This window comes from Peromyscus californicus, unplaced genomic scaffold (assembly GCF_007827085.1).
Source record: "Peromyscus californicus insignis strain IS unplaced genomic scaffold, ASM782708v3 Scaffold_13__1_contigs__length_99412109, whole genome shotgun sequence".
In the NCBI taxonomy this organism is placed as follows: Eukaryota; Metazoa; Chordata; class Mammalia; order Rodentia; family Cricetidae; genus Peromyscus; species Peromyscus californicus.
In genome coordinates, this window is record NW_026294424.1 from 11,750,184 (window position 1) to 11,776,285 (window position 26,102).

Genomic DNA, 26,102 nt, shown 5'->3' on the forward strand with positions numbered 1-26,102 from the left:
ACATAATGGTCCACGTCCTCTCTGCACTGAATAACCTGGGGCTGGGGTACGGCTGGCAGAGGAGGGGGCAGCCAAGGACAAGGAACTCACTGTGCTCAGTCGTGGGGCCACGGGGCTACTTCTCCTTCCTGAAGCAGCTGCTCTGAATGGCATCACCTCTGGCTCCTCCTGCCACTCTGCCAATGCCCCTCTTCCCACTAAGGCCTCTGTCCTGAGCCTAGAGGAGGACACCAGCGTCCTCCAGCAGGCGGGAGGGCCCTGCAACTGTGGGAGGCTCCAGAACCTCAGCCAGGAGCTGTGGGCAAGTGTGTGAGGCGAGCACGTATGCACGCATGCTTGCACACTGGCAAGGACGCTGTGAGCCCGAGGCTGTGGGCCAGCCTGCCAGGGGCCTACACAACAAGATCAGTGCTGACTGGGGAGAGCTGGCAGACCAGGAAGGGCTGCCTGTTGGTCTGTGAGCCGCTGTGTGCCAGCCTCAGGAGGTGGGGCTAACTGTGTCCTTCTGTAGAGCCCCTCAGAACAGCCCACAGAGGAACCCCTCTCCTAAGGAGCAGGGGCAGCGCTCTCCTGGAGAAAACTTTGCTGGAAGTCTCTTGGAGGACCTAGCAGAGCCTGGTTGGCACCTGCCTGCCTCCCAACTGGCTTCCCTGATCCTCTTCTCCTTCCTTGGCCTCTGCTCCACCATACTCCAAATAGAAGTGGAGAGGGCTCATCAATGAACTCAATACGATCAATCAAAAATTTTTAAAATAAAAACAAACCAAGAAAAAACTTCAGAAAACCAGGGTCAGAGACCAGGTAGTCAGAACAGAAACAAAAGTCCTTCTGAAGCTTGGCTTAGGGCAGGTACACGCTCTGCTCGTCCCCAGTTGCCTGCAGGCCAGAACACAAAGGGAGATCTTGGCCAGGAACACAGAGCTCGGTGACAGCTGGGACTTTAAAGGCCAAGCAAGGCTTGATCTATCACCTGGCTAAGAGCAAGACAGCAATCAGCCAGGTTGTCCTTGTCTGAGGCCGTCAGAAGTGCCGCGGTCAGAAGTGCCGCGGCAGCTGTTCAAACGACTTTTTATGGCAGGGTCAGTCACATCCCATAAGCCGACAGTGAGGGTTGTGTGTTTATTTCATAACTAATCTCCATGCACTACTGTTCTGCTTTAGAATTTCATGGGAAAATGAAACACTTCACTCAGAAACATGACAGGGAAGAGACAGGGATCAGCAGCCTCATGGGCTCTAGGGGGACCGCTCCCCTGGAAGGCAATGGATCTGCTTCCAGGGCAGAGGGGAGACAGGGGTGCTGCACTAAGGTGAGCTGGGGTACCCCCACCCCCTACTTCAAGCAGGGGGCAGAAAGAACAGCAGGGGCTTGGAGTTAAATAGGACCATCTGTCCCTCTTACCAGCCACAGTGTCAGACTGGGCAACAACAGGACACTGACTCCTCACAGTATCTATGTTCACCTCTGGGAACTGGGTCCAATCCTAGCAGCCTTGATGGCAGCAAAGCCCAGGACATGGGAATGACAGCCGAAGGGTGCCTGACAGCCTAAGCACGGGTTGCTGAGTGTCCTATGGGACTAGAGCCCCAGGACTGCCACCAACCTTGCCACAGGAAAACCATTCCATCTTTGGTCCTTTCCTTGGTTTCTCCAATGAGGAAACACTGAGGGTATTCCACGGGGCTACAGACAGGGTGGTATACAGTCCTAAGGACTCAGAGGCTGCCCCCCTCGAATGCCATCAAAACCTGATAAAAGGGGCGCGGAGATCAGGTAGGTGCTGTGTAAGCAAGAAGACCTGAGGTCAGGGGCATCTGGGGCTTGCTGGCCACCCTCTGAAGACAAACTGGTGATCTCTGGGCTCAAAGAGAGACGTCTGAAGAATAAGGCAGAGCAACAGAGAAAGGCACCCAACACCAACCTCTAGTCTGCTGCACAGGCATGCTTACAAAACACGTGTGTGTGTGTGTGTGTGTGTGTGTGTGTGTGTGTGTGTGTGTGTGTGTGTGTGATTACATATACGGGGGAGGGGGTGACAGAGAGAGAGAGAGCATGTGTTCGAGCAAGCCTAGCACAAAATGACAGTTGGCAAAGCATAAGTTCTAGAATTCCAGTGGGGGGGGGGGGGGGGACAATAGCTAATAACAGTTCACATTTATTATGCATCAGAAACAAAGGAACCTCAAAGAAGCGTCCCCACTACAGTGACAGGCCAGCAGAAGCGGTCAGGAGGTGCATCACCCACAGCAGGACAATGCACAGAACAGGCGAATGCAACCATTGACTTGAGAAGGTAGGGAACATCTATCTAGGTGCCAGGGTGTGGACTCTGCTGTAGTAGGCAGGAGTAAGCAGCCTGTGCTGGGTCCTCTCTCCAGTGGGTTGTTCAGAGAAGCATCCTGTCCTGTTGCCTAGGTGACCCATCACCCTAACATAGGTAGCCCAGCTCCATAGGCAAAAAAGCAGGCATCCTACTGTGGACAGCCTCCCAATCCCCAGCCAGCAGACACAGGTCCTACTTGTAGGACATCAGAGCTAAGGGCTGGGGTGGGATAAACACAGGCATACAGGGAAGAGGCCTGCAGTCACTGGCAAACATAGCCCGTAGATGCTGGCCAGATCTATGGCTGGCTCCTGGACACAGGATTCACTGAGGGACGGTGGCTGCAAGGCAGATGCAGCCCTCTAGGCACCACAAGCTATTCCGAAAAACTCCAGGGACCTACTGTGGGGTGGGGGGACCCTACTCACACGGCAGGGATTCCTGACCCACTGGAAAAAGGGGCTGCCCAGGTAGCACTGACAGACTGCACAGGCAGTCATACACATTGGCTAGCACCACACTGTCCCCTCTCCCAAGAACAGGGCGGCAGAGACGTAGAACAGAGGGAATGAATTCTACCCAGGCAGACGGCACAGCCTTGCTTTAGGCCAGGTTAGAACAACTGTACTTAGCGGGATGACCCAGCAAGACCACGCACTGCGCATGCTGCGGCACTGAGACTTTTACTCCATGCCAGGCACAAAACAAAACCAAGCTGTGTGGGCTTCTAGCTATACTAGAGGAAGGGGTCCCCTGAGGTGGGGACCACTGGGAGCATCCTTCCTGTCCTTCCTACCTGGTCAGATCCCTTCCTGCTTCCTGCTTATCTTGCACATCTCTTTCCGTATATCTCTGCTCTCCTGGACATTTGCTTCAGTACGGACCCAGAAACACAAGGCCAAGTGATCACAAACACTCTGATACTGAGCCCAAACAAGCTTCCGCTGCTTTAAGTTGATATTCTCAATATCTGTCAGAGTGAAAAAAACTGACTAAAAAGACACAGTCTCTTATATTCCTAAGAGTCATCTTTCCTTTCCCCTATCAACACCTCCTTTCTTCAAAAAATCTCCATCTCGTCTGTTTTCCCTTTCTACCACGTGACAAAAACCGAGGAAAGCAAGATTGGTGTGGGCTCTTGGTTTCCGGTGGGAAGGGGTGCTCGGCTGGCTCTCCTGTTGGTGGCGGGGCACGGCATCATGGGAAACGGCCTGGTGGAACAAAGTTGCCCACTTCGTAACAGCAGAGAGTGGGAAGAGAGGGGGTTCAAGGATAAGACTCAGTCTTCCAGGGTACAACCCCCGGCCCAGTGACCTATTCCCTCCAACTAGACCCCAGCTAGTTTCTACCACCTCCCCATAAGGCTGCCAAGTTGTAGCTATATCATCAGTGGGTTAACACATTGATTACTTCGGAGTCCTAAAGCCTTGCTTCCAATCTCTGCACTGAAAACCATGCCTTCTACACACGGGAACGCTGTGTGCAAGTCATAGCAATGAGTATCTCTTCTGAGATATGCAAGCTGGGTTCAATATTTTTTTCTCTGCACTCTCCCTGGAGATGTGTGGTAACAAAAGCCAACTACAGACTCTTAGAAAGACAGGGGGAGGCTGATTCTGAAATAACTGTGATGCTACAACATGGAGTCGGAATGCAGAAAGGACAAGATGACTGCACACTCTGCTTGAGACTGATCAGTCACGTGTTCTCGGGACAGTCCCTCCTGCCCGAACATCGCCTCGATGACCTGATAGCTGCCTCTCCCTGCATTCGCTCTCCTTCCCCTCTCCTCACTAACTTACCACTTCCCCAAAAGACACCTCTAAAAACCCATTATCGTCATGACCTTCTGCCACTCAAGAACCTAGGAGGGTTCCTTAAGTATAAACTTCAGATTAGCTCCACTTCTCAGACATGCCAGCTCCTGAACACCCCATCTGACTCCAAGGGGTGCCCTCCAACTAATCATCACCATGTCAGCATGCCTGCACAGCAGCACGTGACAGTGGAAAGACCACCAGTGAGGAAAGGTATGGAGGCAAAAATCAAGGCCCTTACCCAACTCTGTCTCTAAGGACACGCAGTACAGGCTCATCTAGGCTGCCCCTTGTCCACCACCCAGTGTTATTTTACAAAGAACAATACTGACCCTAAGTTATCCCAGAAGAACCCTACACTTGCCCCATGCAGCACACAGCAGAAACTCCTGTGGAGACACACTATTAGTCTCCTGACTAGTATTACTCTCGTGCCCCAGGAGAGCTGCCTCTGCCCCACACAATGCTCTGGCAATAAGCATCAAGCCAAGTCTCCTCCAAAGAATCATAGGAGATGTTACAGGTCAAGTCCTGCAGAATCCTGACAGATATCAGAAATATGTCTTCCCAGATCAGCCTGAAAACCTATCAACAAGAATGAATCTCACAACAAAACAGTATCGACATGTGACAGCTACAGACCATAATCACAAGCACATCTACTCAATTCCTCTCTGAAAATTTGCCTTTTGGTCGGTCAAGGTTAACAAAGCCCACCGTTCCCTAACCCATCACTACCGCCATTGTCTCCCCGCCACACACAGGTGGCAGGAAAGGTGACTTTAAACATGGTGATGGTTATGTTCTCTGTATTCAGGGGCTTAAATCTGGAGCTGTCTCAAGAGTTTGAGGCCCACAAGAAGTATTAGTGATGACTCAGGAGTGGATCAATATTTCCCACCCTGCTAGAAAGGACCACTTCCCAATACAAATTTGTTCTGAAAATAATGGTAAACTAGGATGATGCTGGCGGCATCCACTGAGATGAGGATTTGCAGAAGGCAACCACAGTCTTCTGCAGGGTGAGCATGCAGTCACCCTCCTCCCCAACATCATCCAGAGTCAGGAGCCCTCTCTGCCAAGCTTATCTCCACTCCCCATAGTTCCATACTATGCTCACACAGACAGTATACATATACATCAATAAAAATTTTCACTGAAGAAGAAAATTGATTGACTTGTGTACCCAGTGCTCCTTGACTCCTAAATGAATTTATGTAAAGATAGGAGAATCCATCCCACGTGGCTAAGTCACCTTGGAGTGTGGAAGGGTGTGTGGGTGTGGGCGGGGCTTTTCAGCAGCTCTCACAGGCTCTGACAGGGGCTTTGCACTGGCCACTGGGAACCTCGATGGAACTATGGGGAGTTGCCTTTGGAGAAAGCTGGTATATAGAGCAACTCATCACCTGCTGGTCTCCAGCACTTATGCACACAGCTGACTGTAATGAAGAGGAAAGGGCACAGCACAGTGCATTTCCCACATTTGGGATGCAGCCCACAGGGTAGGGAGGGAGGTAGTATACGTAAAATTTCAAGTAGCACCTTCCAGAAGGGCAGACAGATGTCAAATGAGAACTCAGAGGGCTGCCTTAGCTGAAGGACTCACAAAAACCACTCTGATGTTCCTTGCGGTCCGTTCTGCTATTAGTGAGAATAAAACTCTAACCCCAGGCTCCCAGAAGCAAATAAGTGAAGTCACCTCCAAATGGCCTGTCTAGGACTCCAGCTGGTCAGTAACCTGTGGGTCACCCTATTAATTTTCCCAGACAAGTGCCTAGTTCCACATCAGAGCCAGCCAGCTACACTCTCTAATTAATTTCCTGTTGGCTTAGAAACTCACCAGGATCTGGGGTAGGGAGCACAGAACATTTTTAAACTCCTGGGTTTCCACTGAGACCCTGAGTTCTAGACCACATGAAGAACCACTGGTCCCTCTGCCTCTATTGGGTCTGTCCTTAGGATATTGACAGAGTCACACCCCTCAGTGTCCCCATCTCTTCAGGGTGGCCACTGTGGTGCATAGCCAGGTCCTACTTGAATAACACCAAGGAGAGGGTTGCCTCACGTGGTCTTAAACTCTCTTCGGTTCCCAACATCCCTCATTCTACCAAGTCCAAATTTGGCCTCACTGGACCTGGCCAACTCATCTTCAGGTTGATTCCTCTCTGAGGAAAGGAAAGAATTTCCCCATGAAAAAAAAAAAAAACTTTACAGAAGCACCTTGCTGACCTGAAGCCATCCTCTATCCACGTGATTTAGTAAACGCTTTGGGAAGCCAGGGCTGCCCATTTTGATGAACTGTGTGTGAGGACCCTGGCGGGTTCTCAGGGTGCCGCTTCAGTGTGTGCCTGAGTGCACGGGAACATCTGGGTGACTGTTTGTGTAGGTGCACTTAGGTGCAGTGTGCTGGGAAGGCCAGAGGCCAACCTCAGGTACTACCCTGTTCTCTGAGACAGGGGCTCACACAGACCTCGGCTGGCTGGCTAGTCAGTGAGCCCTAGCAATCGGCTGGTCTCTACCTCCCAGTGCTGGGACTACAAACAGGTGCCGCCATGCCTACCTTTTCAGTTCTGGGTATCAAACTCAAGTCCTTGTGCTCACATGGAAGCCTTCTACCGGCTGAGCCATCTTGTAAGCCCTCCTTCCAGACTCAAAGGTCAAATGCCCAGGTGCTAAGCCCTAAAATAATGAATGTTAACAGTGGCCCAGGCAGCCACAGTGGGAGATTCTGAAGGAAACCAACCAATCTCCAGACTAGCCTGAGCTCTGTGCTGGTTTGCATCATCCACTTCCTGCCTTGTTTCCAGGAAGTACAGGCCCACACCTGAAGCCCACGGAAGATCCCAGTTAACAACTCCACCCAAATGAACAGCATCCCACACCTGCCCCTCCCTCCCTGACAGGGATGTCACCACATCAACCAGAAATATCTTAGTGCAATTTGACAAGATCAGGACTTTAAAAAGAGAGCGAGAAATAGCACTCTGAAAGGTAATTCCTCGATGTCATGGGAAAACCTCTCCCGCACTTCAACTTCTGTCCCAGTTTTGCTCAATTTTGTTCTTGTATCTGTTTAAATTAGGAGCCAAATACAGCCTCGTGACGTGGATTTAATACGTCCCTCTGGTTCCCTAACAAAATAGGTCCTTTCTCTTCTTTTTCTAATACATGTTTAAAAGACCAGCGTCGGGGCTGGAGAGATGGCTCAGTGGTTAAAAGCACTGGCTTCTCTTGCAGAGGACCTAGGTGTGGGTCCCAGCACCCATATGGTAGCTCACACCATCTGTAACTCCAGTTCCAGGGGGATCCAGTGCCTTCTTCTGGCCTTTTCGGGGACCAGGGATGCAGGCGGGGTGCACTACACACATGCAGGCAAAGCACACCTTAAGACAAAAATACACAAACCTTTAAAAACTGGGGTTCTTTTCACCAAGTAGACTGTCCCACCTCCAGATGCAGTTGACCCTCTGGCACTATCTCCCAGATCACTCAACCCCCCCATTTCCTGTCAGCTGCTCAGGGACCTGAGCTGGATCTGATTCTGGTTCCATTTCTGGTAAGAGCTCAGCAGGGGGTGGTGTGGTCTTCCTCTGAGGCAACACATGACTGGCAGCCCACTTCCTCTTTGTGATGGTGCAGGCCACTCAGGATCAAGGCTGAGACCCAGAATCCCTCTAGCAATAGAACCTTCCCTTCATCCTCTCTTGGAAACCTCAAAACACAATCCTACAAGAAAGGAAGTGTAGTGAGGGTGCAGCTCTCCAGGGCCAAGGCCCTAGGCGTAGTCCCCAGGACAGAAGGAAAAAAGTTAAACGATTGATTACTTTTCTTTATCAACTTTGTTTGTCTCTGAGACAGGGTTTTTCTGTTGAACAGTCCTGGCTGTCCTGGAACTCGTTCTGTAGATCAGGCTGGCCTCAAACCCAGATGCCTGCCTCTGCCTCCTGAATGCTGGGATTAAAGGCGTGAGTCACCTCCACCCAGCTCTTTATCAATTGTTAAAATGAGTTTCCCAGCATCATCCAAAATTAAGTAAAGAGTACTGCTGTTATTTAAGTAATAATATTTTTAAAGCTGGCTAGATAGACTAAAATTGTATGTCAACCTAAAGTAACAATCGCTGTTGCTACCTGGGTCCAGAACCAACTGGTCCCGCTGAAGTCCCCAAGCCTGCTCTCTGGGAACAGTTCTTTCTAGAAAGACAGTCCACAAACAGCCCCTCATTTCTGAGGCTGGTGGAAAGATGCAGGTGGGGAGAGCCATCATCACCATGCTGGGAAACAAAGCCCTAGATGCATGCATGTTTTGCTCAAATGTAAAGCAGCCATGGAATGAAACATTCAATTACACACACAAATCTCCTTATTCTTCCTTTATAACTGAGCCTCCGAAAACGACAGTTTCCAGTAAAGCACTAGGCAACTTTTCTTTTCCACAGAAGTCTTTGCTAGTCATGCAGGGGAAGTTCCCAAGGTACCAGGGGACACACAGTTATGACAGCGTATGCTGATATCTGCAAGCTCCAGGCTTCCAAAGCACAGCGGCCTGCTGCTGCAGCAGAGAGCATGCAGAGGTGTCCTCGGTGAGCCAGGAAACGACAGGCACCTGCTTCTCCGAACAGACTCTGTAATCACAGGAGATCACAAGACACGGTGGTCTACACCCCAACACATGAAGGAAGCAGGGTGGAAAAACGGCCACCAGAGCCACAGGTCAGTAAGGAAGGAGCTTGTGGTCAGCTCCTGGCTCTCAGACTGGCTGTTGATATAAACTCAGGGGGCAGGGCATGCTATCTTGCTGGACACCCCTCTTGAAGGTAAGATGCCCTCAGACTATTGAAATACTATGCCAACAGATGTCCCACCTGACCAGGGGTTTACAACGTCACCAAGCCCCATTCTAACAACTTTCCAGTTCAGGGAATAAAAATTAAGTAAAGGGTCCAACAGAACTTGATGGCAAGGCCCTATGGCTGAAGACACCACACACTTTAGTTATAGGACATGGAGAGGTGAAGTAGGCTCTGGACAAGAAGCGTCTTTCCTGCTGGCTAGCTGTCATGGTACTGGAGGGTATATGGGGGCCGGAAGTCATCAGTAGTCTTATGCAGCTGAGACGCCTGGGAGCTACAATAATGACCCTGATGAGGCAAAATCTGCCTGTAGAGGCAACAGTAACAAGAATGTTACTTTTGCTTTCTAATTAGAGTCAAGGCCTACACTACAGGCAGAAAGACACACCTGGTACTGGATGGAAATCTGGCCAAGAGGCCATGGCTAGGAGCTCCTGGGCCCCAGAAGGGAATTTAGGATTATTCTGCTAAAACAGGCATAACTAACCAAACTGCCTCTAAATTCAGAACTCTCTCCCCATAGATCAGTGCAGCTCTCAGACCTCATGGGAGGAGTGTCCGTGCAGTGGACAGTGGTTAACACAGAAACTCACAACGGATGAAAATGCAATGGTGTTGTCAGCCACAGGTGGGGCATCTTTCTCTCCTTCCACCAAGGCTCGAGAACCATTACAGAAGGGGCGGGGGTGGAAAGATTATAAAAGCCAAGAATTTGGAGAGGTCTGGAGCAAGAAACAGTATCTTCTGGACATGACTGGATCCCTCCATTCATGACCTCACAGCAGCTGTGGTTGCCTGTACAAGACCTGGACAAGATCAAGCCAGTCAACATTCCAGCTTAGGAGTAGAAAGCAGTTCATGAGCCCCATCTCTGATAGAGGAGCTACAGACAGCTGATGACTTCGGGGTGAGGAGAGCCATGTGTTTTTAAGAGTATGACCCCTGATAGGTTGCCCATGCTCCAGTGCATGGCCCTACACATAGGAGTATATGTATGGGTAACACAAAATGGACTTTATGGATTTATTATTACTTAAAAATAATGATAATGGTAATAGTAATAACTGAGTTTGAAGAGGACAGGGAGGTGGGGATAGATCTGGAAAGAGTTGGGGGAGGGGAAAGGTGAAAATGATCAAAATACATTGTATGAAATTCTCAAATAATTAGTAAAGATGTTTTCTAAAGGTTTAACGGGGGTGGGGGAGCAAATAAGCATTTGATTATACACAGTAGCTATAGTTCCTTCCTTCAATGATCACACATGGCCACTGTCTTCAATTGTCCCCCACATTAACATGCATGGCCATGGCAAAAAGAAAGAAATCCCATTTGGCCAACTTGTCTGGCTCACTGCAGGGCAAACTAGCCACCGGGTTTGGCAGTATTCCCGTCACTCAAATCCCTGCTTCCTGTGAGTCCTTCAGAAAGAGGCTGGCTAGAGTACCCTGGGGAGTCGGGTCAATATTTAAGAGGAAGTGGCTTTGGAACTGGCCCCCAGGGAATCAGAGGAGAGGAGGGGTGGAGGGCCAGAGACAGGGGCTGTCACCCTGCCAGCCTCCCTTCTCACTTCACAGTGAGTCCAGGGAGATCTACCAGCCTCAGCTCTTCTACGCAGTGAGAGGACAGGATGGGAGAAGCCAGCAATCATCTCAAGTGTAACCAGGGCCTGCAGCCCAGTGTGGGCATTTAATCATTAGCTAAGGCTTTGTGCCCCCCCTTGTGCGTAAGCTGACACCACCAAAGGGCAACATGTTCTGGCCTTGTCTCACAATCCCTCCACCTGCAGAGGTGGGGCAATAGCTCAAAGCGAGAAGCAACCCGGCGTGCAAAGGCAACGCGGGGTGACAAAGGCAGGCAGCCTGCGCTGGGAAGGCTGGCATTGTTGGGTGGTGTTTGTTGGGGGGATTTTCCATTTCCCAGTAGGCTCTGTGCTGAGACATGTAGCTCCCAGCGACAGACGACCTCACAGGCTGCCAGGAAGCTCCTCTCTGGGGCCGCCTTTCCCAGAAACCCTCGCCTGTTGGACACAGCCGAAAGATGGATGTTATTCTAGGTGTGGGAGGGGATGGTGAAATCAAAGAAATGGAAGGATCAAAGTCTGGCTTCTGACGGGGGGGGGGGGGGGGGGGGGGTAGGAGGAGCCACAAACTTCCCAAAGATCTGTGCCTCCAGGGTCACAGCATTTTGGATCCTTTAGAGGAGTGCTGAAACTAGACACTGATAGGCAAAGGTCTGAGCTCAAGTCAGGCATCCCAAGGAGCCGGCCATGAACATTAGCCTGGTTCCGGCTGGCTTACCAGGCAGGATCCTGCTCACTCCATCACTGCTGGCTAGATAGGAACCCGTGGTAGGATGGCTCTGCAGTCCTTCCCTGAAGATCCCGGGAGGAAAACGGGTGTCACCGTCCTGCCCAGTGCCCCTGACAAGTCATAGCCAAAGGCTGCATCTCCGTTTCCATGGACTACCTATCAGTACTGCACCTGGCCTGTGCCTCGCCAGAGCCTCTCTGACTCCATGCCCACTACAGGCTACTCCTGGGAAGGTTAGGTCACTGTTCCGCAGTCAGAGTGGCTTCCTCTCCAATCCGTCCGTAGTTGCCGAGGGAACTAAGCAATATGGCAATGTCTCCTAGAGTATTGGCTTCCTGAGGCTACTAGAACAAGAACCCCATACTGCACACCCTAAAACCACAGGCATCTATTTTCCCCCCACATACGGGGCTAGAAATGAGAGACTAAGAGGTCAGCAGAGCCTCTCAGATCTCAAGACTAGTCTTGCCTCTTGTACCTTATCATGACCACTGCAGCCCTGGGATCTTATAGACCCATCACTTCTACATCTGCCGCCAACTTCACATAGCCTTTTCTCTGGTGTGGCGTGTGTGAACAGGGATGGCCTCTATAGACTCGGGGGTTTGAATGTTTGACTCCATAGGGAGTGGCACTATTAGGAGGTGTGGCCTTGTTGGAGGAGGTGTGGACTTGTTGGAGGAAGTGCATCACTATGGGAACAGGCTTTGAGGTCTCCTTTGCTCAAGCTATGCCCAATGTGATACACAGTCTCCTTCTGCTGCCTGTGGATCAAGTTGTAGCACTCTCAGCTCCTTCTCCAGGACCATGTCTGCCTGCATGTTGCCGTGCTTCTTACCATGATATAATGGACCAAATCTCTGAAACTGTAAGCCAGCCCCAGTTAAATGTTTTCCTTTATAAGAGTTGCTGTGATCATGGTGTCTCTTCACAGCAATAGAAACCCCTACCTAAAACACCTGTGTATTTCCCTATGTGGATGTCCCTACAGGTCCACATTCCCTGAGTTACGGGTCTGAGGTAGGTGTGACTAATAGGGAACCATCATTTTGAGTTGTCCCTATACCCTCTAACTTCCTAGCAAGAGCCAAGGTATTTATAGAGAGATATATGCCTCCCTCTGGCTATGAAACTATGGGGTCAATGGAATTAGATGTCAGAATTAGAACTTTGACCTTGACCAAGACTGCTTAGTTACGCAAGCCTCTTGCCCTCTGTTTAAACCTAAGCCTCGTGCCAGGTCCAAGAAGACAGACTCGGCCATCAACGAACCTATTGATTTGTTTCTCTCCCCAGTGTGACCATATTGAGAAATAAATCTCCTCTCTGCTTTTCAGTATGACTTCTTCCTTTAACTGGCTTATTGAGGACCATAAGTTGTTAGGGCTGCCAGGGACCAGACTCAGACTAGAACTTCTCCAGCAACACCAGTATAGAGGTGTCCTCTGGAGCCCAGAAACAGGAGAATACCAGCCATTTGTTCTTTCTACCACGCACCTTTCCTTACGTGAAAGGCAGGGTGTGAGTTTGATTGTGAGGGCAACTGCGGGCTCGCCCCTCGTCACCAACACACACCTTGTCTCTTCTAACCGGTCCTTCAAGGTGGTGAAAACAAAGCTGAGAAGATGAGTATGTGAGAGGAGTACAGGACTGTGGCTCTAAACCCTGCCCCCACACAGCCATTCACACTTTAACAGCGATGAGGACATCCGGGCTTCCCTGACACCTACAGGATGAAGTGGGAGCTAAGAAAGGAGCCAGTAAATAAGTGATCAATGTGTCTCCCATCAGCCAGCACAGAGAACTAGTCTGCTCTGTGCTACCCTCAAGGAGCTGCCCGATAGCACAGGCTGGAACAATCCTGGGAACAGGCAGTCCTACCTAACTCTGGGTTCTGTACCTCCTTGAACTCAGGCTGAAACCCAGCCACCTGCAATCCACACTAGAGCTTTCTCAGAGGAGGAAGAACAAGTGGTTTGATACCCACACCTCAAGGAAATGGGAAGGGTTGGAAGACCAGACAGGACCAGCTGGTAAGAAATGAGCCTGAAGCCGGGCGGTGGTGGTGCACACCTTTAATCCCAGCACTCAGGAGGCAGAGTCAGGCGGATCTCTGTGAGTTTAAGGCCAGCCTGGTCAACAGAATGAGATCCAGGACAGGCACCAAACTACACAGATAAACCCTGTCTGGAAAAAACAAACAAAAAAAAACGAAAAGAAACGGGACTGGGGCTCTTGCCCAAACAAGGACAAGCACTCCTCCCCAGGTGTTGGTGGCCACACACCTTTCCACTCTCTAGCCTGGGTATAAGCCTGCTTCCCTGGCTTTGCTTATCCCACCCCATGCTGCTTAGACTCCCCAGATCCTCTGTCCCCAAGGGTTCCCGGCTTTCCAATATGAAAAGCCACTCCTGTACCTGAGATGAGGATTCTCTGGTGACCAATGTAAACCTGCTCCCTCAGACAGCACTCGAAGTGGAAACAAGACAAAACGAGCTGAATTGCCTCTGAGCTTCAGCAGGAAGCTCTTGGGCTACTGTTCACAGCATGGTTAGGTCTCTGCATGAGGACCTGACCCTGCAAACTGGCAAGAGATGCACACGCCTGTCTGACAGCCCTACCCCGTGCCCAGGCTTCTTGTCCCCAGTCTCCATAGAGGAGGATCCACTGGACAGGAAACACTGCATGACCTCCATACCCTTGCTCCCAGGAAGTAGAGGATTTCTCCAGAGCTCATCAGACTGGTTCTCCCTGTCAGACGCCAAAACAACATGATAACACAAGGCAAACAGCAAAACCACAAAACTAAAAGACTTCATTGTCCTCTGCAGTTCAAGGAAAAGCCAGTCGGGCTTTGCACATTTAGCCTGTCTGTTCTGTGGGGCGTGAGGACACCGAGAACCTTTTGTGTGTTTCTATGTGTTTGGCTTTTTGCTTCGTATTGTTTTGTTTTTGTTTTGTGAGACCCTCACCACCGTGTATCACTCACTGGCTGGCCTGGAACTTGCTGTGTAGACCAGACTGGCCTCAAACTCACAGAAATCTGCCTGCTTCTGCCTCTGCCTCTGCCTCCCAAGTGCTGGAAAATTAAAAGCATGTATCACCATGCCCAGCTGGCTTTGAGATTTTAAATCATCCCTCAGTCTTTACAGGGACCCCACAGGAACTCAGATCAACATCATAGGACTTGTCGTGTTGTCATCTGGATAGGACCAGAGTTATCTTTAGCCTGGCACTTGTAAGTACTGTTATATTCTGTGCCTATGTATACATGTAACCACATACATGTACACATATGTAGGTCTATAGAAGAGCTGAGTTGCAGGCCCTGCCTCCAAAGAGCCTGTCACCTCTCTCATCATTGAGGCTCCCTCTACCTAGAACAGACATGAGCAGACCATAAAACCACCAATGCCCCTCTACATACACACTATTCACATATTGGTTTGGGTCTTAATGAAGTTACAATGAAGCAAACCTTTGACCACCACATGACAGCTCTGGGTCAGGACATGTCCTCTCACCTGTATTTCCTATGTAATCTATGTTCCTCTTTTCCCTCCTTACAGACAAAGTGCATGCCTCCCGCCAGGCCTTGTGGCACAAGCCTGTGGTCCTCACTGCCCCAGAGGCTAAGAGAGGAAGCTCACGAGTTTGAGGCCTTCCTTGGCAACTTGGTGGAACCCTGTCTCAAAATAAAAATGAGTAAAGGGCTGTATCTTTACAGCCCTCTTGTAGCTCCTTGATAGAGTAATTGCCTAGCATGTACAAAATCCTGTGCTCAGTCACACACACACACACACACACACACACACACACACACACACACACACACACAGGACCAATCATTATGGTTTCCCTTCCACACAGACTCTCAGGGAACTCACAGTCTGTACACTTGCCTCATCAACAACGTCATCATTTGCAAAGAGAGGTCTGCCTTCCAGCTCCTATTCTCAACCACACCAACTAACTTTCAGTTCATGTGTTACTCCAACCTCACATCTCACTTCTGTAAGCCAGAAGGACAAACAGGTTCTGCCATCAGCAAAGAAACAGAAGGCCAAGCATCACAGGTAAATAAATGCCTGGCAGCCATTCCAAAGGCTCCTCACCTCTGTCGTGAAGGCACCTTTGTTCCCACAAATCAACAGTGTCCCTCTAGTCAGTCACTGATCAAAGACCGTCACTCAGTCCATCCAGCAAGGCTCATCATGCCCTTCTTACTGTCCGGGACAATGAAATATGCCAGAGTTCCAAACTGTCATCCCTCAAAGCAGACAGATCTGGCGGCTGAGAGCTGTACCATGCTAGATGAGGTGGACTCCGCAGGTTCACACCTACCAAACAGAGGCAGGCAACAGGTGGAGGAAAGGCCACCAGCCCAGGACACAGCACGAGGGCAGGTGGTGCAGGCAGCGTGTCAGAGGCGCAGTCAAGGCAAAAGGGCAGCCTCAGAAGCAACTGCCAGCTACAGCTGCAAAGGGCACATCCAGAAGGCACGCAGGCCACCTGCGCCCCAACCTGGAGGTCTGCTGAGTCACAGAACATGCGTCACCGGGCCCCCTAACACCACATGCAGAAAGGGCCAGGAGTATGCCAGAGGGACACCATGTGTGTCATGTCAGCTCAGATGACACTAAGACCAGGAATGGTAAAAGGGGCTCAGAAGACACAGGACAATGAAACTTCTGCTTGTCAAGTTCATCCATGAGCAATGAGCCCTTGGACGGTGTCTGCAGCCACTGGTCCGAGGATGTTCATCCCATAGACATGTTTTGTGGATTCATGAGACAGTCACCAGTCCTGGAGAGGAAATACAGCAGCCCTGAATAACCACTAATTTCCTCTCCACTTTTTACTAAGCGGGCAGTTTTGCACAAGACAGCTCCTTGTTTTACAAATGCGTTACACCAAATACTAGAAGCATCATTGTAACCATCCTGGCAGGAGGGAAGATATTCTAAAGACCCTGGAGTGCCCCTCCCTTTGCCTATCAGACTGTTGGGACAATGGTTCCCAAAGAATTGGAATTTCCCCCCAGGAAACTCATGCTGGGAGAAGACTAAAGCTAAAGCCTGATGCCAGGCGCACCCCCCCCCCCCAGGACAACTGTCTCCCAGGAAGAGTTCACACAATTTCAGCAACTAGTCAGACCATCTTATAGGAGAGAAGAGGCCAAAGATGATGGGTAGGACCAACCTTGACCATGACTGCTCAACTATGTAAATCTCTGTTTAAACCTAGCCAGGTATCAGTGCCCATAAAGATGGACAGGGGGTGGGGGTGGAGGTATACCAGACCTCTGTGAGCACACTGGGTAAGTTTTCATTCTCTGGTTCTTTCTAGGATTTGTCTCTTTAATTGACATGTTGAGGATGGGTGGCCAAGCTTAGCTTGTTAGGGCTGCTAAGGGCCCAGGCTGTGACTAACTCCAGGAACAGACTCAGTGAGGATGTCAGGCCTCAGCACACGCACAGCAGCAGACAAAGAAGCCATCTCGAGGTGACCTTGGGGAGCGTCTAGACTTCACTGCGCTTCAGAGATGACCTCACAGGCAATGTATCACACACACACACAGGAAGTACTCAATGAATGACACCCAGGAAAACAAAACCTGTTCTCAGGTAACCTGGCCAGTCACATGGCCTCGTGTTCTCACAGTGACATCTGAAAGCATCTTCAAGCCAATTCAAATTCCAAGGCCATGCTAGCCGGCTCTCAGACCATGCAGGGCCAGGAATGCAAGGAATATCGGATGCTTTCCGTACTAGGAAGCCACAGCACAGACTGCAGGCACAAAGCCGTACTAGGAAGCCACAGTGCAGACTGCAGGCACAAAGCCTCCCGTGCAGGTGTCACAGAGGGGAGACTTCACCACACACCCCTGTGCAGGCAGTGGGGACAACAATGGTGCTGGAGCAGCTACCACCTCCACTCTTCCATGTATTCCCTCCACCCCAGACCAACCTTCCCTGCTTTACGGAGAGTCACACATTGGCTAAAACCCTGCAGGAGCCCTATCTCAGACCCCACACACTGCCAAGAAGGCTGGCAGCTGAGGAGGGTGGGTGCACAGCCAAGGACCTGACCAGAACATCCAGATGGGTCCCTGCATCAGCTCTAGCTTACAGGCATAATCTTCACAGTTCAGCTGCCTGAACCTCCCCCAAGAATTTGCTGAAATCAATCAGGAGGATCTATCTCTCTTTGATGTACAGAACTGTCCGACAAAGCAGTCTGAAAAGGGTCTGAGCACTTAATACAGCGTTGACATGTGCATGATTACCTGGAAGAGAAGCACACCTACGGGGGGGGTGGGGGGGGACGAGGGGCTGGGAGAGGGGAGGGGGGGCAGGGACAAAGACAGAGAGACAAACAAGAGAAAGGCATGCCACATAACATTTCAGTCCAAATACTAACCACATGACAGTAGTCTCATTACAAGAGAGCTTGCAGCTTCCTACCACCTGGAAACGCCACCGCTGCCCTAACACAGTGATTCACTGGGTCCCTCAGTGCTTGTAGTTAGGTTGGGGTGGGCTGACCTACTGCACAGCCAGTCACATAAAAATGTAGCACATTCTACGATGCCCAGTCCACAATAATCGATAAAAACAAGTAACAGCTGTGAAAATGGTGGCTACATCCCCAGTGCTATAACTCTTGTCAGAGTATATTCCCACTTATTTTTTTTTAAAAGATTTCCAATCTAATTTCCTACTATATGCATAAGGATTTGCCCGCATGGGTATTTATGTGTATCAGGTGTGTGCAGTGCCTGAGGAGGCCAGAAGAGGGTGCTGTATCCCCTTCAATGGTGTTATAGGTGGTTGTAAGCCGCCATGTGGGTGCTAGGAACCAAATCCAGGTCCTCGGCAACAGCAGTCAGTGCTCTTAACCACTGTGCCCTCTCTCCAGACCCCCCTTTTTTTTTAATGTTAACTATAAAACAGCCTCAGACAGATTTTCAGGGGCTCCAGCTACCACAGGAGGTGAGAGTTCCATGTGTTACTGCCTCTGAAGACGTCCTAGGGAGACAACATGTGAAGACAGAAGAGAATAGCAATGATGTCCTGACTGTGGGTAGCCTCAGCTAATGTATGTGTGTCTGGGTGTTAGATGTTATCAAAAGAAGCTTAAAACATTTTAAAAAATTAAGCATCAGTTATGCCATTATAGTTGGCTATACCACTCAGTATGTATAAATACCATCTAGTGGTGTATCTCTCAGAACTTAAGCAATACATGTTTTATATTTATGAATATATATATATATATATATATATTTATGCACACATACAATCAACTACATATAAAAATCACATATATAACAGACACAAATTAGTATACATACACAAGTTACACAAAAACACCCACGCAAATTCATAGGCAGAGCAATCAATAATCATACACAATACACACACACAGGAACAGTATAAACAACAAATACATACAACATTTACAAACATAATACACATTCATATAAATACAACAAATACCTGTATAATACACATATTCATACAAACATAACAATTATAGGTAGGTATAATACAAACATCTATGTACCCATACACTCATAACAAAGGCATGCATAACACACGTGCAGATGTATCTCAAGACCCTGACTATGCAGTTCACAGAGAAGTGAAGGGGGGGGGGGGCTGGCAGTGCCCCTAGAAGCCCTGAAACCAGCATGGGCAGCCTGGGTGTGGGTCTATGGTACTCTGCCCTCAGTGCTCTGACCTGGTCTTTATAGTTGGTAGAAATCCCTCTGATGACGTCAGATGCACAGCTTACATTCCCAGAGGAAGGAGACCTTTGAAAGCATTCAAAGGGATGCAATCACAACAGCCATTGTGAATGAGGCATCTGTGATGCACCAACCCAAAATCCCTTTTCTTTCATTTGGCTGCCAGCAAGGTCACAGAACACCACCCTCGCTGGAAACGGAAGGAAAACTTAGGCTCAACAGTGAGGCCGGGATCTGGGCTTGGCTTCTTCAGGAGAACACGGCTGGAACGCCACCTCTCAGCTGCGCCCTGAGAGAACGTTCTACCACCCTACAAGACAGACAGCCAGAACCGGCCTCGTGTCTAGAGACCTCTGGGCTCTGTCCACAAAGACAGGAAACAAGCAGACACCAACCGAGCCATCCGGTGCTACATACGGGAAGAGCAGCATGGCGGCATGACCCCATCCGGTTTGCATAAGTCAAGCAACACTCATGAGAGGAGCTTTGGAAGAAGTGGTAGGCTCACTGCTTTCCCTCACAAGCGAGGCTGTCAGCCTCAGGCAGGCAGCATCACAGTGGCCTCCTCAGGGCCACTCCTGGCTACCTGCTCCCTACCTCCCAGTCCACACTAGAAGTCACTAGAAACAATGGATGGGGACCGAGAAAACACCGAGGGCAGACTGTCATGACATTCAAAGCAGAATCACTTAAGCAGCAGGGGGATATTTTACATCCACCCAATGACAGGTCAAAGAGAAAGTGTTGCCATGTTGACTGTCAGTGAGATAAAAGCACAGCACGTGTCAGAGGTGAATGTTCTGGCATCACTGGATCATTTACAAAGCCATCCTGGGACAATGGTACTGACACTAAAGACAACACAGGTCCCTTAATTCAGGGGTCCAAGCCCCAAAGGTAGATGTTACTGATCCTAAAGGTTGCTGCCACAAAAGAGCACAGGGATTTGTCTATCTTTTTGTTTGTTTGTTTGTTTTTCAAGACAGTGTTTCTCTGTATGGCCCTGCCTGCCTTGGAACTCACTGTGTAGACCAGGCTGGCCTCAAACTCAAAGATCCGCCTTGCCTCTGCCCCCCGAGGGCTGGGACTAAGGGCTTGTGCCACCACGTCCAGCAGGATTTTCTATCTTAATGAAAACCACCCTCAAGGTCAGAAAAGTGCCCAGGGAGAGCAGAGCTTGAACAAGAAGACCACCCTACCTGATCACACCAAGTCCCAAAGGAATGTGACAGTCTTACCTGGCCGGGGGAGACGTGCACAGAGCAGGGAATCGCCACCTTGAAAGGGAAAAGAAACATGAACAAGAGGCTCTCAGGCAATGGGCCCATCAGCCAAAGTGGGTTCCCCCAGGCTGCGGTTATGTCACAATCCCTGGAGTCCACGAACCCACATTCTGCTAACTCTGGGGAAGTTCCGGTCCCTTTTGAGAATTTCAAGGGGGGCGGGGGAGTGGAGACACACCCATCCAAAAGGAAAAAGAACAAATCTGCACATCATTCATAAAAACAGAAGTTCACCTTGAATTCCAAGCAACTGATATACTCCCAGCGGAGTCCTTCCTCATTGGGGAGCATGAGAAGCGGGACCCAGAGAAGGGCGCTGAAGGGTGGTTCCAAGCTGCCCACAGTCTTTACAGTCACATTCAGGGATGTGTTTTCTCTGCAAAATGGGTTGCTTTCTCTAGAACTAGCTACGCATACGGAACTGAGAACGGAGCCTAAATGTATTTACTCCCGTGGGCACACGAGGGAGTGGAAAGGACCTCCCTTTGGCTCTCCCACAATCAGCTCACTAAGCACCCAAGGAAAAGCCATGAGACCTCTGCTACACCCCGGAGAACAGCAACTGTGAGACAGCTGGGAAGGCCAAAAGGAAAGTGTTAACTCAGAGACTGCTGTGTCCCCGAGTTAAAAGTCGCTGGGTGAGTCAAGACATTGGACTTGCTTCTTGTTTGTTTGGGAGGCTGCTGAGGGACCTTGCCCCTGTGACCTGCCGCACTCCCCTGCTTTCTCCTGGCTCTCCCACTTCAGACCCCTGGCTCACTCCAGTTCTCAAAGAGTTTTCTGAAACTGTGGAAAAGAAGGAGACACCAGGGGTCACTGTCATGGGCCATTTGGAGCAGGAGGCAGCAGTGTGACCTTGATCCTTGATGTGGACACTATTTATAGGCCTCTTGCTTATCTTGCTCAGTAAGTGTCTCAAGAAATACGTGACACATGGCCACTCATCTGTCTGGAACAGGCCATTATTCCACCAGGATCCTGACTCATAGTCTTGGCAGAGACAGGGGTCCTCAGGCTTTGCACCCACCCTTGCCCCTAACTCCATCCTCATCTCTTCTGTACTCCTACAGCAACTAGCAGACAGAAACCACAGATTTTGGATTTGTGTGTCCTCAGCTCCCCATGTACATATTAAATTTTGATGGGTGGATGGGGGAAGAAGCCCATAAAAAATGTAAAGTGAAAACTGACACATGGCTTTGGAAACACAGGGAGCTGGTGATAGGACCTTATAGCATGGTGACCACACTGGACCAAGGGGAACACATGGTTAATGGAACACTGTGATTCACTCCATTCCAGCAAGCCTCTACGTGGGGCACACAGGCATCCTGGTGCCTTGTGACATAGTCACGCTGGTAAGGAATGCATGAGGAATCAGTCTCTGCCTTTAGGATGTCACCTGTATTCCACAACACAGAATAATAGTCATCGGTAAGTAGAAATGGCCCCAAAGGACATGGAAAGACACAGAGGCACACAAAAATGTATACCACTAAGAAGAAGCAGCCAGCCTGAAGATCCTGCCTGCTATATGATTCCAACTATGACATTCTAGGAAATGCACAATTATAGAAACAGTAAAATATGAGTGGTTATCAGAGGCTGAGGGAAGAGATGAGTAAGAGGGAAATCAGACAGTACTGGGAGCAGCTGAACCGCTCTGATTGACATTGTCATGGTGGGTACATGTCACTAACAACAGTCCAAACCCACAGAACGAACAATACCCAATAAACTCCCTATGTACACTATAGGCTTGTGGACTTTGGTTCACAATGTATCAATATTGACTCATTAAGTATTCTGCATTATACAGATTTTAAATACACCAAACGAATGCTTAATTTTCTATAATTTGAAAACTATCCTAAATATGAAGTTCATCAATATTTTCAAGTAATGGACCCAAAGCATGTATGGAAGGAGTTCCTTATGCCATACCAGAAACCAGTTTAACAGCAACAGTGAGGAGCAGGGCATGAGCACACATCTTTAATCCCAGAACTTGGGAGACAGAGGCAGATGAATCTGTCAGTGTAAAGCTAGCCGAGTCTACTTAGAGAGTTCAGGCCAGGCAAGGATACACAGTGAGACCTTGTCTAAAACACACACATACACACACACATACATACATACACACATGGGGAGGAGGGTGTCAGATGTTTTCTGTATCCCACATTCCCATATAAACAAGTGGTGTGCAGGGTACAGCCCCAGGAACGGCAAATGAGAGGAGAGGCTACTCAATCAAGTCCTGGACAGACCATCTACAACCAAGGAAATGCAATCAAGATGTGTCCTTCCAATGTAGTTATGACCAGATATCAGGACAGGAAACACCTGGATGTAACCGGTATTTCTAGTTTACTCCCCCTTGTTCAGAATAAGGAGGACAATTGCCCCCAGTCAGAACCATGAATAGAGACACCTCTCTCAGGATGCCCATGTTCCTACTTCATGCCAGTCTGCTTGGAACTAAGAAACACGTGGACACTCAGCAGCCCCGTGATCAGGCTCCTTGGCTGCTTTTGTGGGCTCGTAGGTTCCACCTTCCATCTGACCTGTCTAGAAAAGCAGGACACAGCTTCCCCACACTCCCTTCTCTTCACTGGAGCCCACAAAGCTCTGGGGCTCATCGTCACTACTGCTCTTGCCCCTGTAACCTGCAGAAGCACCTGCCCACCTCCCCACCTTCATCTCCTGAGGATGACAGAGCGAGAGAGAGTATTCATAAGCTGACAGGAAGAGGATCTCTGCCCAGAGTCCACATCAGAATGGCAGGCACCTCATATCATCTGCTTGTTCCTCATCTTCAGCTGCAGCTCTGGTCAAACACTCTGGCCCTTAAGCCCTTTTCACATGACTGAGGGAAACACTGTGTGCCTGGGACATCCCTAGGCTGTTCTCAGGATATCCATCCAAGGCCATGAATTGTACTGAATGCTGAGTAGCAGACACCAACGCAGGGGACTGCGGCGACAAGGGCCCAGTGCCAGGCCATCCTCAGGTACGGTCCTACTGGCATCCCTACCCAGGAGTCTGAGCTGAGATAGCTCCTTCAGTGTATGGCTCCACGGTATACACCTACCACCCAGGGCATAGCACCATGGAGGCTGAGCAAGCTGCAGAAAGGTGGAGACTAGAGGATTGCAGTCTGTGCTCCAGGCATCAGGACACACCCTCAGGGGGCCGTGCATGTGCAGGCTCAAGTCAGCTCCATAAACACATCCTATAAGACACGCCTGTCTGCAGGTCTTGGTCCTGAACTCTACCAACACAGAAAGCCAGCACATTCTGTCCTGTGCCTGGGAGGCTGAAGCAAGGACTGCTCCTCAGAGAGTCCCAGTTGCCTTCCCCTCCTCCTGATGACAGCACCCACTGGAGTCAAGGTGACAAAAGGTGGCAGTAAAGGGAATCCCAGGAGAGAGCTACAGACCCTGAGCTATGAGCAGTAGATCTTGGGACCTTCTCTCAACCTGACCCAGGGCCCCTCTGAGAGACCTGCCTAAGAGCCACTTTATGGTCTTGACTTGGCTTTGTCTGTGGCCTAATCTGTGGTTACCAAGGACAACCTCAAACAAACAAGGCTGTGCCCAACCCACACCTGGCTGTGTGGGTGCCTGGAGCTCACGGCTGTTGATAGATAACCTTGTCTCCTAGCCAGCAGGTCATCAAGGCGGAAGCAGGGGGAGCCTGCGGCCTTCCACTCATCATGACTGTCCCAGGAGTGAGTGGGTAAGTGTGTGAATGGCAGTGTGCATATTTAAAATTCAAGGACTGAGAGGAATGTGAGGGGGTGGGCTCTGTGGTACAAAGCTTGCCTAAAATGTGCGATCCCCCAAATTGACCATTTTTTGAGAAATGTGTGAGCTGTTATGACAGTCTATGTATGACTAGAAGTCTGAGAGTCCTGTGAGCTCTAATGTGTGAGAGAGCAGCGTGTGTATATGTGTACATGTGTGTGTACATGCATGCCTTGGGGAAATATGTGAGTTTGTGAGTGTGTTTTCTATGCGTCAGAATGTCTGCGTGTCTGTCTGTGAGTATGTCCATGTGTCCGTGTCTATTAGTATGCTCACAGAGTCCTGTAGTCCTGAACCCTAGGCAAAAGGCAGAGCTTTGACCAACATGTGAGTCTACCTTAAAAAAGAAAGCTTCAACCACAGCCAGCTGCCTCTGCCCCCCTCACCATGGCCAGCAGGAGCCTCTGGTGCTGAGAGGACTAGGTCTACCTTTACTACCTTTCAAGACATCAAAGTCCCCAGAGAGAGAAAGGATGACCCAGTTCAACACACAGTTTGTAGACCATGTCTTTCTTCTTGTTCACACAATTAAACCATGAATTCAACCCTGGTTGCCATGTTCAATTAAATTTCATTTTGGCCAAGCCATGTCAAGAGTGATTATCTTCCTACCAGTTTCTCTAAGAGATGCATGGTTGTAACCACTACATGCTACTACATGAACAGAATAAATAGTTTGCATTCAACGTTTTGTGAAAAATTCCAATCCTGTTGGGTCCCATGAATGAGCTTCCTAGCATGTCACAGAACTCTGGAGGAAAAATGGAGAGACATGCCCCTCCAGTTTCCAGCATGTTTTTACTGGTTCACCCCTCCAGCAGAAGCCTGGGTACTTGCTGGCCTCTTTTCTTGTTTGTTCTCCATTTAATTCTGCCCAGGGGAGAGCTCTCTGAAGTTGGCATCAAGTATGGATGCACTGGAGATCTAGAAAGGAGAGTCAACCCAGCAACATCACTCATCAGTCATGGAAAGGCATTCATTAAGTGCATACAGGGGCTGGGGTTGCAGTTTGGCAGAGCCCAGCATGCACGGCGCCCTGAGTTTAAGCCCCAGCACTAAAACAAATGCATCGATAAATAAAAGCACATAACTTCCAATAAATTCAACAACAACCTTTCAGGTGCCAAGACAAAGGAGTAGAGGAGAAAGGTGGGTCACTGGTCGCCTTAGTACTGTGTGGGAGAGAGAAATCAATTCACTGCTTGAAGAAAGAAGCATCTTGGTGCTCAAGTTACAAGAATGAAATCGCTTTGACTACATAAAACTGGAGACGAAATTTAGTTCAGCTTCGACACCAAGCCAGAAGGACAACAATTTCCTTCCAAGTCAGGAAGGTGGAAGAGATGTTGTGGCTTCCTGGGCTTAGGAGAAACCAACAGAGAGGCAAGTGGCTGGCCACTGAGACCCACAATGCAATGGGAGTCAGGTCACTGCTCATCTCTGCAGAGAGCAGGATCTGGGGGGAGGATTTTTCCAAGAAGCCCTTTTATCACTTTACAGCTTTTACAGCTTATGTTAAATATCACTGACCAATGAACTGGCCCATTGTGTTAAGCTTGAGAAAAGGTAAGCTATAAATTTTTTTTTATAGCCAGGATTATCACTCACTATATATGGAGGAGGTGAATCAAGAACGTTTCACACACACACACACACACACACACACACACACCCGATGCTGTCACTTAGCAAAGGGTCACTCTAATTAAATACAGTCTGTGCTAGACTGCTGGGGCCACAGGGAAGCCCCATAGACAGAAAGCTTACACAATAGAGGTTTTTATGTCCTCAACCCTGGCGGCCAACTGACAAAAACTGAGGTGTCTGCAGGGTAGTTTCCTGCTCCTTGGCTTGTGAAGTTGGTCATCCATGGTCATCCGCCTCCCTACCTGTATCTTAAAGACTCTTAGTAGGAGGACAAAGGTCACATGGGATTAGAACCCACTCTGGTAACT

The 26,102-nt window shown here is 49.5% G+C and overlaps 1 protein-coding gene across 3 annotated transcripts in view; it reads right to left on the minus strand.

The window, feature by feature from the left end:
* Window positions 1-26,102, minus strand: part of Tns3 (tensin 3) — a 246,454-nt gene that overhangs the window by 140,620 nt on the left and 79,732 nt on the right. For 2 of the 3 annotated variants that reach the window (XM_052734489.1, XM_052734487.1), the window contains exon 4: window positions 20,297-20,335. The exons of the other annotated variant lie outside the window; for it this stretch is intronic. Coding sequence is in view for 1 of the 2 variants with exons in the window: in XM_052734487.1 (XP_052590447.1) it covers window positions 20,297-20,335 (39 nt within the window). In the remaining variant the exon portion in view is untranslated. The remainder of the gene's footprint in view (window positions 1-20,296; window positions 20,336-26,102) is intronic. 3 annotated transcript variants of the gene reach the window in all.